The sequence below is a fragment of the Panthera onca genome, chromosome A3 (genome assembly GCF_046562875.1).
Source record: "Panthera onca isolate mPanOnc1 chromosome A3, mPanOnc1 haplotype 2, whole genome shotgun sequence".
Taxonomy (NCBI): Eukaryota; Metazoa; Chordata; class Mammalia; order Carnivora; family Felidae; genus Panthera; species Panthera onca.
The window spans coordinates 125,254,308-125,276,033 of NC_138341.1; the positions used below are offsets into that span (position 1 = coordinate 125,254,308).

General features: G+C 53.2%; 1 protein-coding gene across 2 annotated transcripts; it reads left to right on the forward strand.

Annotated features, from left to right (window-relative positions):
* The first annotated feature begins 8,352 nt into the window (after positions 1-8,352).
* On the forward strand, positions 8,353-20,202 carry MMP9 (matrix metallopeptidase 9). 2 transcript variants are annotated; one of them, XM_078444033.2, is made up of 13 exons: positions 8,353-8,458; positions 13,539-13,771; positions 14,132-14,280; positions 14,565-14,693; positions 14,782-14,955; positions 15,212-15,385; positions 16,033-16,209; positions 16,311-16,466; positions 17,292-17,565; positions 17,689-17,828; positions 18,146-18,296; positions 18,389-18,492; positions 19,901-20,202. In XM_078444033.2, exons 1-13 carry the CDS (start codon positions 8,456-8,458, stop codon positions 20,017-20,019), a joined length of 1,983 nt encoding a protein of 660 aa, XP_078300159.1. In that variant the 5' UTR covers positions 8,353-8,455; the 3' UTR covers positions 20,020-20,202. The 2 variants fall into 2 exon arrangements, with proteins under 2 accessions (XP_078300159.1, XP_060475540.1); XM_060619557.3 differs by lacking the exon at positions 8,353-8,458 and adding an exon at positions 11,942-13,054.
* The last annotated feature ends 1,524 nt before the right edge of the window (positions 20,203-21,726 follow it).

Consider the following 21,726-nt stretch of genomic DNA (forward strand, 5'->3'; position numbering starts at 1 on the left):
ACTTCTTCCCTCCTCCAGCCTCAGTTTTCCTAACAGTAAAAAGAAGTGGCTGGGCTAGATCAGGCCTCGGGGTCCTTGCGAGGGACATTGTCAACAGAGGTGGGAAGCAGAAGAACACTGTCTTATATACTGGGGATTTCTGTCTTATATACTGGGGATTTCTTGAGATCCAGTTGCCTAAAAGTGTTCTGGGCCTTTAAAAGTTGGGAGACTCCTGAGCCAGAAGAGGATTCCAGAGTTTGTTAGGTCAGGCTGAGGACAGCCTGCGTGGGGTTTTTGGGGAAACTCCTCGGTTCTTCTTACAGACTCCAGATCTGTGCTGGGCCTGCATCTGCCCAGAGATGCACTTGCTGGGACCTTCCTTCCGACGACGTGGTGAGCCAATCCCTGTGAGGAACGGGGGCACAATTCAGGAGGGAGCCTTGAGTCTCTCGGGGCAAGAGGGGAGGGGAGTGTACGTCTCACCCACGCAGGGACCGAAGGACCAGAGCCCCAGGATGTGTGTAACCTGCCTCGCCTCACTCATGCATGACTCAGGCTGAAACTGGCCGCTAAGGCAGTCACTCTGTCTAAGCCTCATAGGCCAGTATCTGCAGCACTGTTCAATTTCCTTCCCTTTCCCCTTGGGGAAAATGCTGTTGCCTTGACAAATTGGAGGTTATCAAGTCTGAAATCCCCCGCTCCTTTTCCACATGGCAAACTCCTATGCAGTCTTCAAAATCTGGCTCAGGTGTTGTTTCTGAAGCATTCCCTGACTTCTGACTTCTCCATAGAATCAATTACCCCTTGGGCGCCTGGCAGGCTCAGTCAGTTAAGCATCTGCCTTTTGATTTTGGCTGAGGTTTGTGCGCTCAAGCCTGAGTTGGGCTCTGCGCTGAGTGTGGAGCCTGCCTGAGATTCTCTCTCTCTCTCTCTCTCTCTCTCTCTCTCTCTCTCTCTCTCTCTCCCTCTCTGCCCTCCCCTGCTCATACGTGCTCCCTTTCTGTCTCTCAAAATAAATAAATAAACATTTTAAAAAAGAGTTAAGTACCCCCTCTTCCAATATGCAGACTCTGGAGCCAGACTGCTTGGGTTTGAACCCCTACTTTGCCGCTTAATAGCTGTGTTTCCTTAGGTGAGCTACTTAACTTCTCTGTTGTCTCTATTTCTTCATCTGTGAGACGGGAAAAATAATAGCACCCGCTCACTGAGTAGCTGTGAGGATTAAATGAGTTAATACATATAAATACTTAGGACAGTGCCTTAGGATAGTATGAATTAAAAAAAAGCTGATTAGCAAGACTATTATTTTTCTGTGCTTAAGAAACACTTGTGAATATAGTGAACACAGTGGATAAGGGTCCTGTCCTCATAACCATCTCAGCCTGTGGGGAGAGATAGATGAATAAACAGGAAATTCACTCTGAATTATGAAAAATGCCACAGCAAGGGAAGTGGTGGAGTGAGGGGAGTCATGAGAGCACAGAAGAACCCCACTTCCCAGGTTGGAGTAATCAGCAGTATTTTCTTGGAAGAAATGATCTCTCAGCTGAAATAAAAGATGAATAAGATTTAGCCGGACACAAAAGGAGGGCAGAAAGGGGAGGTGTGGAAGGGTTGAGGCAGAATGGGGCAGTGGAAAGTGCAAAGGTCCAGGGGCCAGAGCGTGATGCCTTCTAAGAATGAAGTAGGAGGAGTGGAGGAGGTGGGTGGGTGCCCCCCTGTGTGTATGCTGGTTATTAAATGCATGTCTTTGTGATCTGCCTTCCTGGTTTGTGAGCGCCCACAGGACAGAACTCACATTTCCTTTCATTCCATATGCCTGCCTGATGCCCAGCACCCAGCCCAGCACTCAGCAGGGCCCAATAAATGTTTACTGAATGGGAATGAGAGATGAGAACCTTGCCTTTCCCATCGGGGGGCCATCCCCAGCAACCTTTCCATTTGTTCATCCTTGTGAGTGAGGCATTCTTAATAGCCCTGGGAAGTCAAGTTCATTTGTTTGTTCAGAATTGTCATCTGCTGTGCAGCCCCAACTCCTGTGAATTGGATGGTTCTGTCAGGACAAAGTCAAGTTTCTGACCCAACCAGGTGATGACAGGTCCCACTCCTGTGAGTCCCTCTCTGGATACCATTGGTGCCTGTCACCTTTCCAGCTTCTGTGTGCATACAGATCACCTGGGGTCTGTTCAGGTGATGCAGATTATGATTCAGCAGGTCTGGGGCCTGGCCTAAGTTTCTGCATTTCTTTTCTTTTCTTTTTCTTTTTTTATTTTGAGAGAGAGAGAGAGCGCTCAAGCAGGGAAGGAGCAGAGAGAGAGGGAGAGAGAGAGAATCCCAAGCAGGCTCTGCGATGTCAGCACAGAGCCCAGCGTGGGGCTGGAACCCATGAGCTGCGAGATCATGATCTGAGCCGAAATCAAGAGCATAAGTCTTTTTTTTTTTTTTTTTAATTTTCTAAAGTTTATTTATTTATGTTGAGAGGGAGAGCACACATGTGCAAGCAGGGTAGGGGCATAGAGAGAGGGGAGACAGAGAATCCTAAGCAGGCTCAGCACTGTCAGCACTGAGCCTGATTTGGGGATTCAGCTCACAAACCAAGAGATCATGACCTGAGCGGAACTCTTAACCAACTGAGCCACCTGGACGCCCCACATTCTGCATTTCTAACAAGCCCCCCGTGTGATGCTGAAGCTGTAGGTCCAAGAATTACACTTTGAAAAGCAAGGCGCTAGACGATGTTGTCATTTTTCCTGGTCACGGTGCTGAGGGTACAAGGAGGCCTTGGCTGCCAGGCTAAGGAGTTTAGTCTTTATTCTGGAGACACTGGGGGGCATGGAAGCTTTCTGAGGGCTGAGCAAGAAGCTGAATCTGGGGTGTGGGTGCCGGGGGCTGGGGGGGCTGAGCTATAGCACTACCAGGTAGGAAATGGTACCTCCACGCAGAGGGTGGAGGGTGCTCTGGGCTGAATTGTGCCTCCCCCCCCCCCCCATTCATATGTTGAAGTCCCAACTCCTAGGACCTCAGAATGTGCCTGTATTTGGAGACAGAGTCTTTAAAGAGGTAATTAAGTTAAAACAAGGTCATTAGGGTGGATGCCAATCCAACATGACTGGTGTCTTATAAGAGGAAGAAATTAGGACACACAGTTGTTCAGAGAGGGGGCCATGTGAAGACACGAAGACTGCTGTCTACAAGCCAAGGAGAGAGGCCATAGCAGAAACCAACCCCGTCGACACGCTGGTCTTGACCAGGATGTCCCTGGGGGGCTCAGCTGGTTAAGTATCCAACTCTTGGTGTCAGCTCAGGTCATGATCTCATGGTTCATGAGTTCGAGCGCTGCATTGGGCTCTGTGCTGACAGCGCGGAGCCTGCCTGGGATTCTCTCTCTCCTTCTCTCTCTGCTCCTCCTAGGCTCTGTCTCTCAAAATAAATAAACTTAAAAAACCCAAAAGGGTCTGTTGTGTAAGCCGCCTCCCCCCCAGTCTGTGGTACTTTGTTATGGCCCCCGAGTAGATGAATACAGATGGATGGATTTAAGAGAATTATAGTTTGTCACCTGTTTGGATGACACGGGAGATGGGGTGGGGGGGCACACTATAGGATTATATACAGATGGTTGGGAAATTGGGAAGACCAGGGAGGAAAGAGTGCTATGAATGGCATAGAAGCAGGCAAGGGAGCCTGGGGGGAGGCGTGGGGCTGGAGAGAAGCGCATCAGAACCAGACACTCAGGAGGGTGGAGGAGAAGGAACAGAATGGTCCTTGTGTAACTGGGGGCCTTGGCTGCAAGCAGGCAAAACTGGTTGGGTCTACCTTAAAAAAATGAAAGGGAATGGAAGGGAGGAGAGGGGAGGGGAGGGGAGGGGAGGGGAGGGAAGGGAAGGGAAGGGAAGGGAAGGGAAGGGAAGGGAAGGGACTGAAAAGGATTCTGGAGGCTCCCAGCAGTGATGTGAAGGCTCAAGACCAGACTAGGAAAGTGAGCCAGAGGCAAAGGAAGCTGGCCAGCTGTGAGCAGGGCGGAACCATGCTGCAGGGACAGCCCGTGAGGACTTGAGGGTTCCTGGCACCCCCTCCGCTTGCACCCGTTAGCAGGTTCCTTCCCAGCCTCCAAAGGGGTCTGGAAAAGATATTCGGTCCGGGGTGGCTCTCATCACTGCGTAATCAGATTATTGCTCCCATTATAAAGATGAGGACACTGTGTGAGTGGGCAGGGGGCAGGGAGAGAGAGAGGGAGGGAGACACAGAATCCGAAGCAGGCCCCAGGCTCCGAGCTGTCAGCACAGAGCCCGATGCAGGGCTTGAACTCATGAACCCTGAAATCATGACCTGAGTGGATGTCTGACGCTTAACCGACTGAGCCCTCAACCTGGGTTCTTCTGAAGCTGGGAAGGAATCTCACCTACCCCTCCCCCCCCTCCCCCTCTCCGAAAGCCTCTACTGCTGCTCTCGTCTTTTCCCGTTGGAGAAATCCCGCATTGCCTCTCATTAGGAGCTGGGCCCCAACCGCTGGTGCTAGACCTCGGGAGGCCTCCTGCGTCTGCCTTCCTGCTGCATCCACGCTGAGCCCGTGCTATCGGCCCTTCAACCTGGCAACCCGGCTTCAGGTGTATCAAAGTCCCAGCGCGGCAAGAGGTTCAAACACATCTCGGCAGGCTTCGCGAATTCATTAGTTTTATTTCTCTCCTCCCTTCCCCCCGCCCCCAACAAGCCACAGGGTTGGGCGTTGGAGGAGGAAGGGGGCCCCTGGAGCTCAATATGCAAATGTATGCAGATCACATCTAAATGAGGGTGTCCCAGGATTAATGGGAAAGAAAGGCAATCAGAGCAGGCCTGGGGCTCTGCTGAGGTGCAGCCAGGAAAGGGCTCCCCGGGGAGGGTGTCTTAGGCTGTTTCAGAGCGTGTTCTTTGAAGCAATGTCTCTGCAGCACAGGGGAAGGAAGAGCTGCGGAAATTGGTTCTGGATACTTCCTGGCAAAATGTTCTTGGTTGCTTCAACTACGTTGCGGGTGGGCTGGGGGTGGGGGGGTAGAATCTCTGAGCCTCTCTCAGTTACCACGGCCTGCAGAGGCTGCCCCTGTCACTGATTTCTAAACCAGGGGAGCTTTGCTAACACCCAGTTCTGGGCCCCACTGATTACTGAATCCGAATCTCTTCAGAATCTGTATTTTTTTTTTTTTTAAAGTCCACAGCCTTGGGAAATACTGGTACAAACCAGGGGTTCTTAGTCTGGAGTCTCTTACAGGCTTCAGGGAACCCGTATAGGATTGTTTTCAATCCTGAGTCACGGGTCCTTTAAAAAAATACAAAAACAAATAAACCCACAACGATGCCCAGGGGATGAAATCTAGGCATCATTATTCAAAAGAAAATATCCGGAGACTCCACAATGAACAGCCAAATTTGAGAAGCACAGTTGAACAGGTACTCTCATAAGACGTTTGTTATGAGAACCTATGTTCTCTTTTGGGCTGTGTAGCTCCAGGCCCTCTACCCGATATGCAAGTTTCAGGAACCTCTCCTGGGAAGCAAACTACCCTTAGGGCTGGTGTTCAGCTGGTAAGCACAAGTTGTTAAAATATTGAAACATTTCCTTGCCTACGCATTGGTAACAGGTCCTACTCTGAGCCTTCTAAATGCCCCAGAGCCCTAGCGAGCAGCCCCTTCTCCCAGACTCCTAGAACTGCAGATCCAGGAACAAAAGGGTTAATAATAGTCACCCCCTTTCCCCTGCCCCCCTCCAATGAGGGGCCTCTTGAAGTTCCTCGGGAATCGGGAATCGGTCTGATCCGTTGGGGTCCTGGTTGTTAAATATTTGAAGTCATTAGTCCTTATAGTGCTGCGGGAAGCATCAACTTCACAGTCAGAAAAGCTAATTTTAGTACTAACTGTGTGACCTCGGGGCGAGTGGCTTTTTCTCTCTGAGCTTCAGTTTCCTCATCTGGAAATGGCTGTAAAGCCCCTCCTGTCAGCAGGGGGATGCAGCTGGAAAGCAGAGGTTTCACACTTGAGCCTGCATCAGAAACACATGGCAGGCTTGTTAGAGCAAACATTGCTGGGTCCCACCCAGAGGTGCTGATTCAGTAGTTCTGAGGTGGAAGCAGCAGACCATCTGCATTTCTACCAAATTCCCGGTGGTGCTGATGTTGCTGGTCCGGGGACTACACTTGGAGAACCGTGGAACTAGAAGATGCATGAGAAAGTAAGCCTGGCCAAGAGGACGGGCTCAGCGCAGGTTTGGGAAAGGGGCAGTGAAGTCACCAGTTGTCCTGTGCGCAGTGTGGACTTCTCCCTCCTACTCTGGTCCCAAGGCTCTCGATTCATCAGGCCAGGACCGACTGGATGTTTACCCTAGGGTTCATTTTTTTTTTTTTTAAGTTTTATTTATGCATTTTGAGAGAGAGAGAGAGAGAGAGCGCGCGCGCCCGCAAGCAGGGGAGGGGCAGAGAGAGAGGGAGAGAATCCCAAGCAGGCTCTGCACTGTCAGTGCAGAGCCCGACAGGGGGCTCGAACCCAGGAAACTGTGACCTCATGACCTGAGCTGAAACCAAGAATCCGATGCTTAACTGACTGAGCCATCCAGGTGTCCCCCCCGCCCCCCTCAGCTCCCGGGATGAATGTTCGACCACTGAATGTTTAACCTGGGATTTCCAAGGAGTAAGGCTTTCCTCAACCCCCTACCCATTGTGAACAGGACCAGATTTAGACCTTTTTAGGGGCTGCTACCCCTGAGAATATGGTGCCCTTCCCCATATGTCATTCAAAACAAAACAATGCCAAACCCTGAAATGACTATATAAGGAAATCCCCTGAAGATCCGACTTTTCCCATGCTGGCTACTGTAAGGATTTTTTCCCCAAATATCGAAAACAGTCTTTGTGACAGGGAGCGATGAATAAGCGAAGCACGGACGATTTTTAGGGCAGCGAAACTACTCAGTATGATAGCACGGTGATGGGGGCACGTCATGCTGCATTTGCCCAAACCCACGGAACATACACAGGGAGCCCTGGTGTGAACTGTGGACTCCAGGGCTTGCGCTCTGTCAATGCAGGTTGACGGGTCACACCAAATGTCCCACTCTGGTGGGGGAGGTTGATGATGGGGCAGCTCTGCCTGTGTGGGGACACGGGGCAGGCGAGAACACTCTGGGCTTTCTTCTCAATTTTGCTGTATAGCTAGTAAAGCTGCTCTAAAAAATAGAGTCTTTTTTAAAAAAATATTTATTTGGGGCGCCTGGGTGGCTCAGTCGGTTGGGCATCTGACTTCGGCTCAGGTCACGATCTCACAGTCCGTGAGTTCGAGCCCCGCATCAGGCTCTGGGCTGATGGCTCAGAGCCTGGAACCTGCTTCCGATTCTGTGTCTCCCTCTCTCTCTGCCCCTCCCCAGTTCATGCTCTGTCTTTCTCTGTCCCAAAAATAAATAAACGTTAAAAAAATAAAAAAATAAAAAAAATATTTATTTATTGGGACAGCGCAAGGCGGGGAGGGGTAAAGAGAGGGGGACAGAGGATCTGAAGCAGGCTCTGCGCTGACAGCAGAGAGCCCGATGCGGGGCTCAGACTCACAAACCGTGAGATCATGACCTGAACCGAATGAAGTCGGACGCTCAACCGACTGAGCCGCCCAGGTGCCCCTTAAAAAACAGAGTCTTGGGGCGCCTGGGTGGCGCAGTCGGTTAAGCCTCCGACTTCAGCCAGGTCACGATCTCGCGGTCCGTGAGTTCGAGCCCCGCGTCGGGCTCTGGGCTGATGGCTCAGAGCCTGGAGCCTGTTTCCGATTCTGTGTCTCCCTCTCTCTCTGCCCCTCCCCCTTTCATGCTCTGTCTCTCTCTGTCCCAAAAATAAATAAAAAACATTGAAAAAAAAATTAAAAAAAAAAAACAAAAAAACAACAAAACAAAAAAACAGAGTCTTAATTTAAAATACCAACCCAACAAACAAAGAATCTTTTAAATGTGTATTTTGGGGCTGCACCTGCTCTGCTGGGAACCCATGCATAGCAGTGGGTGACACAATGTCAAGGGAACTGGTCCCAGGCCCAGTCTCTTTCCCAGTCAACTGGCACATCCCCTCTTATAGACACAAACCTCTCACTGTAACGGAACCTCCCTTAGCCTGTTCTCTGCCCTGTCCAGCCCTGCTTAATATTTTATTTTCCTTTTTATCCCCCCCATTTTTCTCCCTACAGAACCCAGCCAAATATCCCACACCCGTTCTCTCTGTTGATCCCTCCAGCTTGGCTTCTGGGGACCCCACCCCGCCCCCAGGCTGCTTCCCCCACTGACTTCCTTCTTGTCAGATCCAGTGACCTGATCTTAGCACGGGATCTGGAGTCAGAAGGGCTGGGCGGGAGCTCTGTCACTCACCCGCTGTGTGACCATGAGCAACCTGAAGCACGTCTCTGGGCCTCGCGTCTGCCACCTTGAAAATGGGCCACAGTCTCTGCCTCCTGTGAAAGCTCAGACTCAAATAAAATGGTAAGAAGTTCCGCCGTTGGATACAAATCAGAGGTAATAAGGTACGGGACAGCGCTGGAGAAAGAGTTAAGTGGATTGTGCATGGACTGTGGAAATGGTTGCCCACCGAGGTGGTTAGCAGCACATGCCGAATGTGGTGGAAAGAACAGGGTGCTGGTGCCAGGTCTGGGTCGAATCCCAGGCCTGCTCCTGGCTGGTTGTGGGGACCTGGCAACTCCCTGTGCCTCACGGGTTCCTCACCAGTGAAAGAGGTTTGTGAATCCTAATTCTTAGCAGAGAGAGCATTAAAATAGCAGAATCATGATGGCTAACATTTTTGGTGTGTGTACCTACTGTGTGCTGAAAACTCGCAATGTATACTATCACTTGATCCCCACCACAACCTTTTGGGTGAGGACTGTCCTCCCTCATTTTACAGATGAGGCCATGGAGGCACAGACAGGCAAAGTGACTTGCCTAAGGTCACACAGCCAGATGTAGTAGGAGCTGGAATTTGAACCCGGGAGGTCTGATTCTGAGGTCTACACTATATGGCTTCCTTTTGGAGGAGCTAAATAGAGATAAGGGGGAGGCATGAGATTATTATTAAGGCCTCTGAGAATCGACCTGGTGATTGCCACTACCCGGGGCTAGTGTGGGTGGGGGCGGGTGCTTGGGTGGTGCTCTATCCCTGGGGCAGTGTCTTACAGTATACCCACACCTTTCTGCTTCATCCCAGACAGAAATGTCTTTCTCATTTCCTGCCAGGGCATCTCAGGCCTGGCCGCCCCTCCCTTCTCTGGCAGGTTCAGGAGGAACAGGGTTGGAATTCCCCATCCTAAATCAGGGGAGAGGTTCCTCCCCTCGTGAGGCTGACCCCAGTCTGGGGGCCTGGTGTTACTAAGGGCAGCCCGCAGGGCTGTGTCATCCAGCTGGTGACTCAGGGCTCCGGGGTCAGCCCCCTCCCCATCTTACGGGGTCTCCACCTGAAGGAGGGGCTTAGAGTCCAAGCTATGACCCTGGTCAGGGTCAAGGGGTGCCCACCTGGAAGAATATCCTGCTCTCTGCCTCCTCCTCTCCCAGGGCCTTGGCTAAACTTGTGGTATTGGAAGGAGGGGCTGAGGGAAGTGGGGAAGGGGATGTGGTAACCAGAACCACTTCCTGCCATTGCCGTGTTGAAAGCCAAGGTCTTCCAAGTTCCTCTTGATGGGGGCTGGGGAGCCAGGGGATAAAGGAGGAAGCTGGGAGGGGGGTGAGAAAAGGAGGGGTCTTGTTTGGATTAACTCCAGGAATCAAGCCAGAGGCTCCTGGCTAGGTGCCCTCTTCCTGTCCCCCCCCCTTCCCCCACCCACAATTTGGTCAAAACAGCCAGCTGCCTAGAGGCCATCAGAATTAAAGCAGCAGCAGGCACTTATTCCATGTGCCAGAGACTTTGTATCTGTTAACTCATTTGATCCCTACAACTCCATGAGGCAAGCACTATGATCACCCCTGTTTTACAGATGGGGAAACTGAGGCACTGACAGGTTATGTCAATGACCCAGATCACACAGCAAGCTGGTGCCAGAGCTGAGATTGGAACTTAAGTAGCCTGGCTCCAGAGGGCAGGCTCATAGCTGCCACTCCTTACTGTCCCACCCATGCCGTCCCCGGCTTGCTCTGGTACCTAAGAGAGGTCAGTTCTCTACTCTGGGCCCGCGGTTTCCTCATCTGCATAATGGAGGTAGTCGGAGTAGATTGGTACACTTCCCTCTTGTGACGGTTGTCTCTCTGGTAATTACTTATTCATTCAATTTCTCCCGTACTGGACTCTGTTCCACTACCACAGTGACAAAGCTATCTTGGTCACTACCGCATTCCCAAATTCTTAGCACAATGTTTGGCCCATAAAAACTCAACAAATACTTGAGTAAATGGTCTTTACAGCCTTGAGGATCATCATCAACGGTTTGAGTATATGATAAACGTTTTGAACTCTTTATATAAAAAAAAAAATCAACGTACATCAGTGGTTCTGATGAACCAACTGGCAGTGGTTTTGTCCCTCCCACCCACCCAGGGGACATTTGGCAATGTTTGGCAACATTTCTGGTTGTCACAACTGGCAGGGGGAGGTGCTACTGGCATCTAGTGGGTAGAGGCTGAGGAGGCTATGAAACATCCCACGATGCACGGGACAGACCCTCAAAACAAAGAATTATTGGGCCCCAAATGTCAATAAATAAATAAATTTGAGAAACGTAACATACATACATAGATATGACATATTTTGTACAATTGATGGTAAGTTGGGGGTGGTTCGTGGATTCGCCTAAAGCTTGTGTCTGCCACCAGGTGAAGACCCCTGGATTGGAGGGTCTCTTTGTTTCCATCTCTAAAATGATATTGCTCAATGACCTTGAACTCTCAAATCTGTAATATAGTTCCCCTGGGTCCCCTGTCCTAGCCTCTGGTTCCCCAAAGGCGTGAGCCTGCTCCCTGTTCTTCTGTGGGTGCAGGGAATTAGGGGAGAAGGTGCCGGGTTTGAGGTCTCTTCTTCCTCCCTGCCTCCCCTGGCCATGTTGGTTCCCTGTAAATGGTGGTAAATATGAAAGACTTCAGAACCAGGCAGCCTTAGGCTTGAATCCTGGTTCTTCGAATTAACTCTCTGTGTGGTCATAGGTGAGTTCCTTAACTGCTCTGAGCCTCATTGTCCTCCTCTAAAAATAGGAGAGGGTACTCGTTAAATCTACCTCGCAGGTGGTGGAATGAGATGCTTATAAGCAACTTCTCACAGTAGTCTACGCAGTGAATCTCAAGAAATATATTATTATTATTATGGCTTGGAGGTGAAGTGACTTGCCCAAGGTGACACAACTGGGAAATGGCAGAGCGGGGACTGAACACCAGATCTAAAGTGGATGCCCATTAATTAGTGAACTCTAGAGCTTCAGCTTTTCTAGAAGGGAAGCGAAATGTCCTCATCTCGAAGATTCATTTATTCGATAAGCACAGAAAGTGCGTGGCACGTAGTGAGCCCTTTAAATCCAGCTTATTGGATGGCTAGCGTTGCCCTTCCCAAGGGATTCCTCCCAGAAGGCAAACACAGATCCTTCCCCACCAGGGCTGGCTGGGAAGAAGAGAGGGAGGGAGGCACAGGGGTGATAACCGGGGCTACAGCTTGGGCTCCTGGAGAAGGGCTGGAGAACTGAAGTTTCCCCAAGATCGTCCCCTCTCCACCATTTTGTAGTTGAAGAATCCAAAACCCAGAGAGAAGAAGACATTTGTTGTAGCTCAGATTAGAACCCAAGACCCTTGGAGTCTCCTGATTCCAAGTTGGAATCACCATCTTCGCCCAGGTCATTAAAAGCAACCATGGCCATTCTTGAGAAATTGCACCATACACTGGAGTAAGCACTGTAGGTATTTGATCTCATTTTATCCTCCATCAATTTAATTATTTTTTATTTTATTTTATTTATTTATTTATTTATTTAATTTTATTTTTTTTATTTTTATTTTTTATTTTTTTTTAACGTTTATTTATTTTTGGGACAGAGAGAGACAGAGCATGAACGGGGGAGGGGCAGAGAGAGAGGGAGACACAGAATCGGAAGCAGGCTCCAGGCTCTGAGCCATCAGCCCAGAGCCTGACGCGGGGCTCGAACTCACGGACCGTGAGATCGTGACCTGAGCTGAAGTCGGATGCTTAACTGACTGAGCCACCCAGGGGCCCCCAAAGGGTCCTTTTTTATAGCTGAGGAAACAAATTCAGAGTGGTAGGACATTTGCCCTAGGCCCTGAAGGAAGAGAGTGAGGCCTGTGTGCTGGCTTCCAGATGCCCTAAACTTCCCCCTTTACTGTCCTGAAAGACTCAGCCTGTGGAAGACGGCGGGGGGGGGGGGGGGAGGGGGTGCCCTGGGGGAATCCCGCAATTCCCCAATTCCTGCTGCTCCTTCCATCCCTAGGTGAGGCAGGGAGAGGAAGCCCCCCACCGTCCCCCTTGAGAAAGGCTTCAAGGGAGGAGAGGACAGAGCCTAGCAGTGTGGGGAGGGGCCCATAGATGGGGTGTGACTGGGAAGGGGGAAATCTCTGGGTTCAGGAAGAGGCCTGGGGAATCTTTCATCCCCTTCCCTTAGGCTGACCGCTTGGGGCCTTCAGGCACAGAGCTCAGGGAGCCCTCCAGCCTCCCTTCCTTGCTTTCATTCAGTTCTCCTAAGCTCTGCATTTTGCAAAACCCAACCCTTCCCCTGCGGGCCTGTGGTTTCCTGTGGGTCTGGGGTCCTGCCTGACTTGGCAATGGGACTGTGGGCAGTGGGGACAGGAGGAGGTGGTGTAAGCCCTTTGCCTGCTCATGCTGGGGCTGCCCCCCCCCAAACACACCTCATCCCCTGAGTCAGCCCCCGCCTGGCAGGGAGGGGCGGGGTTACTGATTCAGTTAATAGCGCCTGCTTAAAGCCCCCACAAGGACAGCTGCACCTAGACACCGCCACCCTCACCATGAGCCCCAGGCAGCCCCTGGTCCTGGCGCTCCTGGTGCTGGGCTGCTGCACCGCCGCTCCCAGACCAGGCAAGCCCACCGTTGTGGTCTTCCCAGGAGACGTGCGAACTAATCTCACTGACAGGCAGCTGGCAGAGGTAGGCTAATACCCCTGCATGTAGTTAGGGAGGGCTGGCCAGGAGTCTCAGGGAGGGCGTGAGGCTTCAGAGGAGATTCTATCGGGCAAGTTGAGGGTGATGGTCATGCCTGGAGGACAGAGGTATCTGGGATCAGGCCCTCAGGGGTCCTGTGGAGGCTCTGGATGGGTGATGGCCAGGAATGGCTAATAAGGGTTTCCTAGGTGGGTAATGGGACATGATGGGGGTGATGATGCTTTGGAGGGTTCTGGAGTGGGGTGAACAGGGGTAAAGGCTAGGAGGCCCTGAGGTAGGCTGGGCCAGGGGCATGCAGGGGTGGGAAGGAGATGAGGATGTCTACAGGGGAGGGAGTTAGTGGGTGGGCATAAGCACAGGGTACCAAGTCCTGGAGAGCTGATAGTCCCCGAGTGCCTGGAGGATGGAATCCTGGCCCGTTAGGGCCGGGTAAGAGGGCTCTGGAGTATCTCTGCCCTTCCATCCACAGGAATATCTGTTTCGCTATGGCTATACTCATGTGGCAGAGATGAGCAACGACCAGCAGTCCTTGAGTCGGGGACTGCGGCTTCTCCAGAGGCGCCTGGCTCTGCCTGAGACTGGCGAACTGGACAGAACCACCCTGGAGGCCATACGAACCCCACGCTGCGGCGTCCCAGACCTGGGCCAATTCCAGACCTTTGAGGGCGACCTCAAGTGGCATCACCACAACATCACGTACTGGTGCGCGGCAGGGCCCCCGAGAAGGCGGGGGAGGGGGACGGGAGGGCCAGACCCCCGGCCGGCGGCGGCGAATTCGTCCCTCAGACAGACCCCTAGGTTTCGATGTGCAGCCTGGGGCAGGTGGCTCCGCCTCTGAGCCCTCTGTTTCCCCCTCAGGGAAGTGGGCCTCGCAATCTGAGTCTTCCTGCTAGGGCCCCTGTGAGTGTCCCAAGAGAAAAATGCGTCTGAAAGTACCTTGTAGGTGAAAATGTGGAACGCAGGGAACATCGTGCTTCCTGAAGTCGCTGAGACACCGGGTGTCGCTACCGCCCCGGCTCCGGACTCACTTCGGACCTCTACCCTCTCGCCTTTCACCTGTAGGATCCAAAACTACTCGGAAGACTTGCCGCGCGACGTGATCGACGACGCCTTTGCCCGCGCCTTCGCGGCCTGGAGCGCAGTGACGCCGCTCACCTTCACGCGCGTGTACGGCTTCGAGGCAGACATCGTCATCCAGTTTGGTGTCAGGGGTGAGAAAGCGAGAAGAGGGAGGCCGGGAGGGTCTCGGACGGGGACAGCGGAGGGAGGGCCGCGGAGAGAGGAGAGCGGGCACTGGACCCCGCTTGGTCTCGCCTGTCCCTGCAGCCCTGGCCGCCCCTGGCTTTATGCGCCCCCTCCTGCCCGACACGGCGCAGCGCGGGGACGCAGGGCTCGGACAGCTGCTGTAGGCGGGACCTCAGCCCACGCTCAGGGCAGCGCACGGTCTGCACGACTGCTCTCGGCCAACCCCCTCCTCCTGCACCTGCTTCTCTAGAGCACGGAGATGGGTACCCCTTCGATGGGAAACACGGGCTCCTGGCACACGCCTTTCCTCCCGGCCCAGGCATTCAGGGAGACGCCCACTTCGACGATGAGGAATTGTGGTCTCTGGGCAAGGGCGTAGGTGAGATCCCGAGCCGCCCCGGCTCGCATTCCCTTCTCTTCTCACGCCCATCGCCAGCCGCCCTGACCCGGTGCCCCTTCTCCTGCAGTGGTTCCCACCTACTTCGGAAACGCAGGTGGCGCCGCCTGCCACTTCCCTTTCACCTTCGAGGGCCGCTCCTACTCGGCCTGCACCACGGACGGCCGCTCCGACGACATGCTCTGGTGCAGCACCACCGCCGACTACGACACCGACCGCCGGTTCGGCTTCTGCCCCAGCGAGAGTGAGTGCGGGGTCGCGACGGGGGTGAGGGGCTCCCACCACCCTCGAGGGTCCTAGGTTTTAATCCCGGCTCGGCCACTAGCGCTGTGTGGCCTGCAAGTGACCCTCCTGTTTTCTGGGCCCAGTTTCTCACCTGTGAAACGGGGAGAGGAGGAATGGAGTACAACCGATGGTCTGTGGGTCAATAAACTCGCGACGTCCTCCCCCCGCCCCCCCCCCCCGTCCTCCCCTCCCCGTAATTGTATGGGCTTCCTCAGGACTCTACACCTGGGACGGCAATGGAGAAGGCAAGCCCTGCGTGTTTCCGTTCACCTTCGAGGGCCGCTCCTACTCCGCCTGCACCACCGAGGGTCGCTCAGACGGCTACCGCTGGTGCGCCACTACGGCCAACTACGACCAGGACAAGCTCTATGGGTTCTGCCCAACCCGAGGTACCTCTGCCCCGCCTACCAGACTCAGCCTCGCCCCCTCGTTCCGCCCTGGTCCCCGAAACGTGGCTCCCCCACCCATCAGCGTGTCTCTCCACTCTTCGTTGGTCCTCAGGATCACCGTGTCTCCGCCCGCGATCACAGCCCCTCCCCCTGACTTCCACTTGCCCCCGCCCCGCCGCATCCCTGTGCCTTGGCCTTTCAGCCCAGACAGCTTCCTCTCCCTTAGTCTCAGGTCCCCAGGCCCTGCCCACCAGCCTAGCCGGGTCTCAGCTGTGCCCCCAGCACCCTAGGCTTTTATAAAAAGGACACCAGGGGGCGCGCCCGGGTTACTCAGTCGGCTGAGCAGCCGACTTCATTTTGTCTCAGGTCATGATCCCAGGGTCCTGGGATGGAACCCCGTGGACTCCAACCCCCAGCTGGGCATGGAGCTTGCTTAAGATTCACTCTCTCTCTCACACTCCCTCTCCCGCCCCCTCTGCCCCTCCCCCACTCGTGCGCGCGCGCGTTCTCTCTCTCTCTCTCTCTCATAAATAAATTAGTAAGTAAATAAAATAGGACACCAGGATTATCTAGCTCCTCTTCCACCAGCCTCTGGCCCCTTATTGGGCCCACTCACCTGGTTCACCCAGCACCCTTTGTCTCTCCAGCTGACTCTACAGTGACCGGTGGCAACTCCGCTGGGGAGCTGTGTGTCTTTCCCTTCATCTTCCTGGGCAAGGAGTACTCAGCATGCACCAGGGAGGGCCGCGGAGATGGGCACCTCTGGTGTGCCACCACCTCGAACTTCGACAGAGACAAGAAGTGGGGCTTCTGCCCGGACCAAGGTGGTCAGGGTTCCAAGGTTGAGGGCAGCAGTGTTGGGGGAGGGATGGCCAGGGCTGGGAGCTCGGCTGGGCTCACATCTCAAGGTCCCTTTTCCCTCCAGGATACAGCTTGTTCCTTGTGGCAGCCCATGAATTCGGCCATGCTCTGGGTTTAGATCACTCATCGGTGCCAGAGGCACTCATGTACCCCATGTACAGCTTCACGGAGGGCCCCCCCCTGCATGAGGACGACGTGAAAGGCATCCAGCATCTGTACGGTGAGGTTATTGGGCAGGGATGGAAGGAAGGGCGGTGCCTTTGCTCTTGTACCGAGAATGGGGAAATGGGGATCAGCGAAGTGGGGACCCCTCAACATTTATCTGCGGAAGAGCCTGGGGTCAGTGGGTCCAATTGCTGTCGGGTCAGTGCTTGGAGAAGATGATAAAGAGCCCAGATTCTAGAGTGAGACAGATGTGGGCTCAAAAGCCAGTGCAGCCACTTCCAGGCTAGGTGACCTGTGGTACGTGACTTCACCCCTCAATTTTCTCACCTGTGAAATGGGGCTAATAATGTTACCTGCCTCATCGGGTTGTGAGGAGGTTTAAGTGAGTTCCAATATTGTCTGACATATAGTAAGCACCGTGTAAGTGTTTAATATTTGTATTGTTATCATCACTATGATCATTAGTATTATTCCCTCATTTTAAAAATGGGAATATTAAAGAATCTATTTGATTTTTTTTTTTTTTAGTCAAATGAGCTAATGTAATTTTATAAAGCTCTTAGCACTAAGTTTGCCACTCAGTTTGAGTGCTCAAAACCCAGTTCTTTCCCACTAGCCTGGAGAGGGGGAGAGCTCCTGCATGTCTTGTGTTCATAGGGCCTGGCCCGGACCTGACATAGCCCAGGGATTAGATAAGCATGATCGGAATGGAAGGTGAATGTATGAAAAAAAAGCCAGCCTGTGATTGGGGGAAGGTAGGCTCCAACATCTAAAGTGAAGACAGTGAGTGCCAGGGGCCTCACTGATGCGTTTTGGGGAACATTCGTTCCACCAGCACAGGTGTATGTAGCAATAGGTCTCATCCAGTGTCTCTCTTTAGGTCCTCGCCCTGAACCTGAACCACGGCCTCCAACCACCACCACACCTGAATCCCAGCCCACGGTCTGCGCTACGGGGCCTCCCACCACCCGCCCCCCAGAGCGCCCCACTGCTGGCCCCACAGGCCCCCCTTCAGCTGGCCCCACGGGTCCGCCCACTGCTGGCCCTTCTGAGGCCCCTACAGTGTCTTTGGATCCAGCAGAAGATGTATGCAACGTGAACATTTTCGACGCTGTTGCGGAGATCGGGAATCTTCTGCATCTCTTCAAGGATGGGTGAGGGGGCAGGGATATGTGGCTGGGGGAGGGGACTCAGAGGAGGGCCCTGCCTGCTCCTCTCCACCCACTGGCCTTCGGTTCAAAGTTCAGTGGCCCCCTGGTCCCTTCTCTCATTCCCAGGAAGTACTGGCAGTTCTCTGAGAACCCAGGACGCCGGGTGCGGGGCCCCTTCCTTATCACCAGCAAGTGGCCTGCGTTGCCCCGCAAGCTGGACTCCGCCTTTGAGGACCCGCTGACCAAGAAGACTTTCTTCTTCTCTGGTTAGTTTCCTCCTTTCTCCTCCCCCGCCCCCGCCCTCCTCATCCTTGCGGATCTAGGAAGACCGGCAGATCGAGTAAAATCCGTGAAACATTTTATGCGGATTAGGAACAGGCGCCCCCTTCTGGCGGGTGCAATTGAGCAGCTCTTCACCGTCCTCGTGCGCCGTCCGACCGAGCGGTGGGTTCTGCTCCTTGGGCACCCAGATTGCCGGCAGGTCGGGCGCGGAAAGGCCTCGCTGGGTTCTTCCTCTTGACATTCAAGGACAATGTGTGACCACTCCCTGCCCCCAGACCGATGTGGCTCTCCTCCCCCGCAGGGCGCCAGGTGTGGGTGTACACAGGCGCGTCGGTGCTCGGCCCGAGGAGTCTGGACAAGCTGGGCCTGGACCCGGAGGTGGCCCAAATCACTGGGGCCCTCCCGCGCAGCGGGGGTAAGGTGCTGCTCTTCAGCAGGCAGCGCTTCTGGAGGTGAGAGGCTCGGCGACCGCCGGCAGGGGGACCCCGGGCGCCGTCCGCCCGCCCTCCGGCTCAGCACCTGTCTCTTCACCGCCTTCCTGCAGGTTGGACGTGAAGACGCAGACCGTGGATCCCAAGAGCGCCGGCCAGGTGGATCAGATGTTCCCCGGCGTGCCCTTGAACACGCACGACATCTTTCAGTACCAAGGTGAGGGCTGCTGATGGGGGTCAGGTCCCTCCTCGGGACACTTCCCACACTTGCCTGCCTCAGTGATTAGTCAAATTCTGAGGGAGAAAAAAAATCCCCTGGAGACTGAGGCAAATGCTCCAGCACAGGTACATTCCCCATAGAGGCAGGGACCTTTCCCAGATCATAAAGGGACACAGAATTAGAACCCAGATTTCCTACCCACCCACCCCCCAGATTTCCTACCCACCCCACCTCCCAGCTGGAGGTTTACCGCCTCCCCCCACCCCCCCCCCCCAGTACAGAACAGTGGTTTGCATGGAGGCTCATTCCTCTATTAGACAATATTTATCAAGTGTTATAATATGCCAGGCATTCCGTTGACACTGGAGATACAGTGATAAAAAAGGCACTTCATTTCTCTGCGTCTTTGGGCAAGTCACTGCTGCTCACAGAACCTGTTTCCTCATCTGTAAAATGGGGACGCTAGCTGGGGTTTTCCTTGTCTTTCGCACCACTCACATGCAATCAGCTGAGAAGTTCTGTTGACTCCACTACCAAAATGTTCACTTCTCACCATCTCCCTTGCAAACACCCTGGTTCAAGCCATACTGGTTGCTCAATACCATTACGATATTCTCTAGGAGTAGGGAGTGGTTAGGAGTAGAGGGCCATGGTCTTGGGGGGAGACTCCAGACCCATTCCAAGGTAAAAACAAACAAACAAAAGAAAACTATGGGGATCTGATCTGCTCCTCAGACCCTCCCAACACTCTCCTGTCATTTCCTCTGCTCCACACCACCCACACCGGCCTCTGGCTGCTCTAAACACAGCAAAGTCAAGGTCACACCAAGCTTAGGGCCTTTGTGCCAGCTGGTCCCTCTGCCTGGAGGTTTTCCCTCAGAGTGTCACTGGGCTGCCTCCCTTTTGCCCTTCGGGTCTCAGTACTTAGGCTACCTTTTCAAAGAGGCCGTCTCTGACCCTTGTTCTGTATTCACTGACTTGCTTTTATTTCCTTCATAGCTTTCTACGTTGCCACAGTCTCATTTATTAAGTGTTTGCTTGTTAATCATCTCTCTTACCCCACTAGGGTGTAAACAGCAGCAGAACTGAGATCAGGCCTGCAGTTTTTCTCTCTGCTGTATAACAGTGCTTAGCGCTATAAATATTTGATGAAATGAATGAACGAGTGAATGAATGAACGTTGAGTGAATTGTTCTGAGCACGTGCTGTGTGCCAGGCTCTGTGTCCAAGGTGCTTTGGACGTGGAGGTGTTCTGCCCTCCGGCATCTCTGTGGGGGAGATGGAGGCGTCGTATGAAAGATCTAGAAAGGGCAAGAGGGGCGATTGTAGACATCTTGCTCCTGTCTCTGTGTGTGTTTGTGGGAGGGTTGGAATCACCCCTCTTGGGCTTGTCTTTCCCCTGCAGAGAAAGCTTACTTCTGCCAGGACCGCTTCTATTGGCGTGTGAGTTCTTGGAACGAGGTGAACCAGGTGGACCAAGTGGGCTACGTGACCTTTGACCTCCTGCAGTGCCCCGAGGATTAGGGCTCCCCATCCTGCTTCAGCACTGCAGAGTGGGTCCTCTGGGGACCATCCCAATGGGGAAGGAGCCAGTTTGCCGGATACAAACTGGTGGGTCTGTTCTGGAGGACAAGGAGGAGGTGAGGTGGGCTGGGCCCCTCTCTTCCCACCCTCCTCTTTTGTGGGAATATTTTTAATAAACTTGAATTCTTTAACCTTGAGGAGCAGATTTCTTTACGTATGTATGCGTGCATGTGTGTATGTAACGGATAGGGCGCCTCCTGTGTGCCAGGTAGTGTTCTAAGCACTTCATAAATATTAACATTCGTCCTTCCTATTAAGAAGATATAATGTGATTACTCCTATTTTACAGCTGGGGAAATGGCCAACCTATTATTCATTCATCAAACATTTATTGAGCCCCTGCATGGAGCCAGGCTGTGTGCCGGGCCCTGGGGAAGGAGAGATGAGTTGGACTATGTTTCTCTCCTCAAGGACCTCTCAGGGTCCTCCAGCTGCAGGGCCATGAGTGCCCTCAGGACTTGCTTAAAATGCAGACTCCAGGCTCTGTCCCCAGAGAGTCCCACTCAGTTACCAGGATGATTCTTTGCGGGGTGGGGGTGGGATCACCCTTGGAGAGTGTGCCACGTGTGGTCCTTTATTCCAGAATAATGGTGCATCTCTGTGATTCTGTATGTTGTGGTTGAAGGCGGGGAACGTTCCTCAGCCAAGATGACGTCTGAACTTGAATTGAATCTGGAAACATGAGCAAGAGATTCTTCCCATGCAGGTGGAACTGTCTTCTTACAGGGTAATCTACCGCAAACCATTACACCTAAAAATGGGCCTACTCTAACTCTCACACAGCATGTGCACAAAACGGCAGCTAGAAGGACATTGATTGCAGCATGGTCCCAGTAGTGAGAACCTGGCAAAACCTCAGTGTGCCGAGGTCAGGCGGGGGGTAAGTGAAATATGGATCACAGACATGATGGTGGTAGCTACCCCGGGCACACTGACTCTGCCAGACACGGTTCCATGTGCTTTATGTTTGTTGACACAGCTAATCCTTACAACAACCCTAGCAGACAGGTACTACTCTTACCTTACAGGTATTATTGCCCTCCCCCCTCCCCCCGTTGTACAAATGAAGAAACTGAGGCACACAGAATTACACAACCCACCTGAAGTCCCACAGCCAGTGAGCGGCCACAGTGGGATTTGACTGTAGGCTCTTGGGGCAAATGCTGGGAGAGGAGAAAAAGTGGGGGGGGGGGGGCGCGTTTGGGGGAAGTACAAACTTCCCAGTACCAAGTGGGAGCGTCCTCCTGAGATTCCTTTGGGTGGACTCACACCCACCTCATCCATTTTTTTAAAGATTTTATTTTTGAATAATCTCTATACCCAACGTGGGGCTTGAACTTACAACACCGAGATCAAGCGTTGTATCTTCTATCGACTGGGCCAGCCAGGTGCCCCCCACCTCATCCATTTCTTACTGAGAAATGACCCATTCCCATGGGCATACAGACATTCCCTCAGAAGGCTTGTTTAAAGCCCCTCTGAACCTCTCTCTCTCTCTCTCTCTCAGTACAGTTCCATTTCTCTACCTCTCGCCCCCACCCATAGTAAAACTTCCCAAAGTACAGTCTCCACTCACGGTCTCCACTTCCTCAATTTCCATTCCCTCTGCAACCCTTTCCAGCCTGACTTGCACACCTCTGAAATCTT

Bases quoted from the DNA above. Each gene is read 5' to 3' on its own strand.
- MMP9 (XM_060619557.3), top strand. From the start codon at position 12,917: ATGAGCCCCAGGCAGCCCCTGGTCCTGGCGCTCCTGGTGCTGGGCTGC. The intron at 13,772-14,131 runs GTGCGCGGCAGG...TTTCACCTGTAG, and splicing joins CACCACAACATCACGTACTG to GATCCAAAACTACTCGGAAG. The intron at 16,210-16,310 runs GTGGTCAGGGTT...TTTTCCCTCCAG, and splicing joins GGGCTTCTGCCCGGACCAAG to GATACAGCTTGTTCCTTGTG.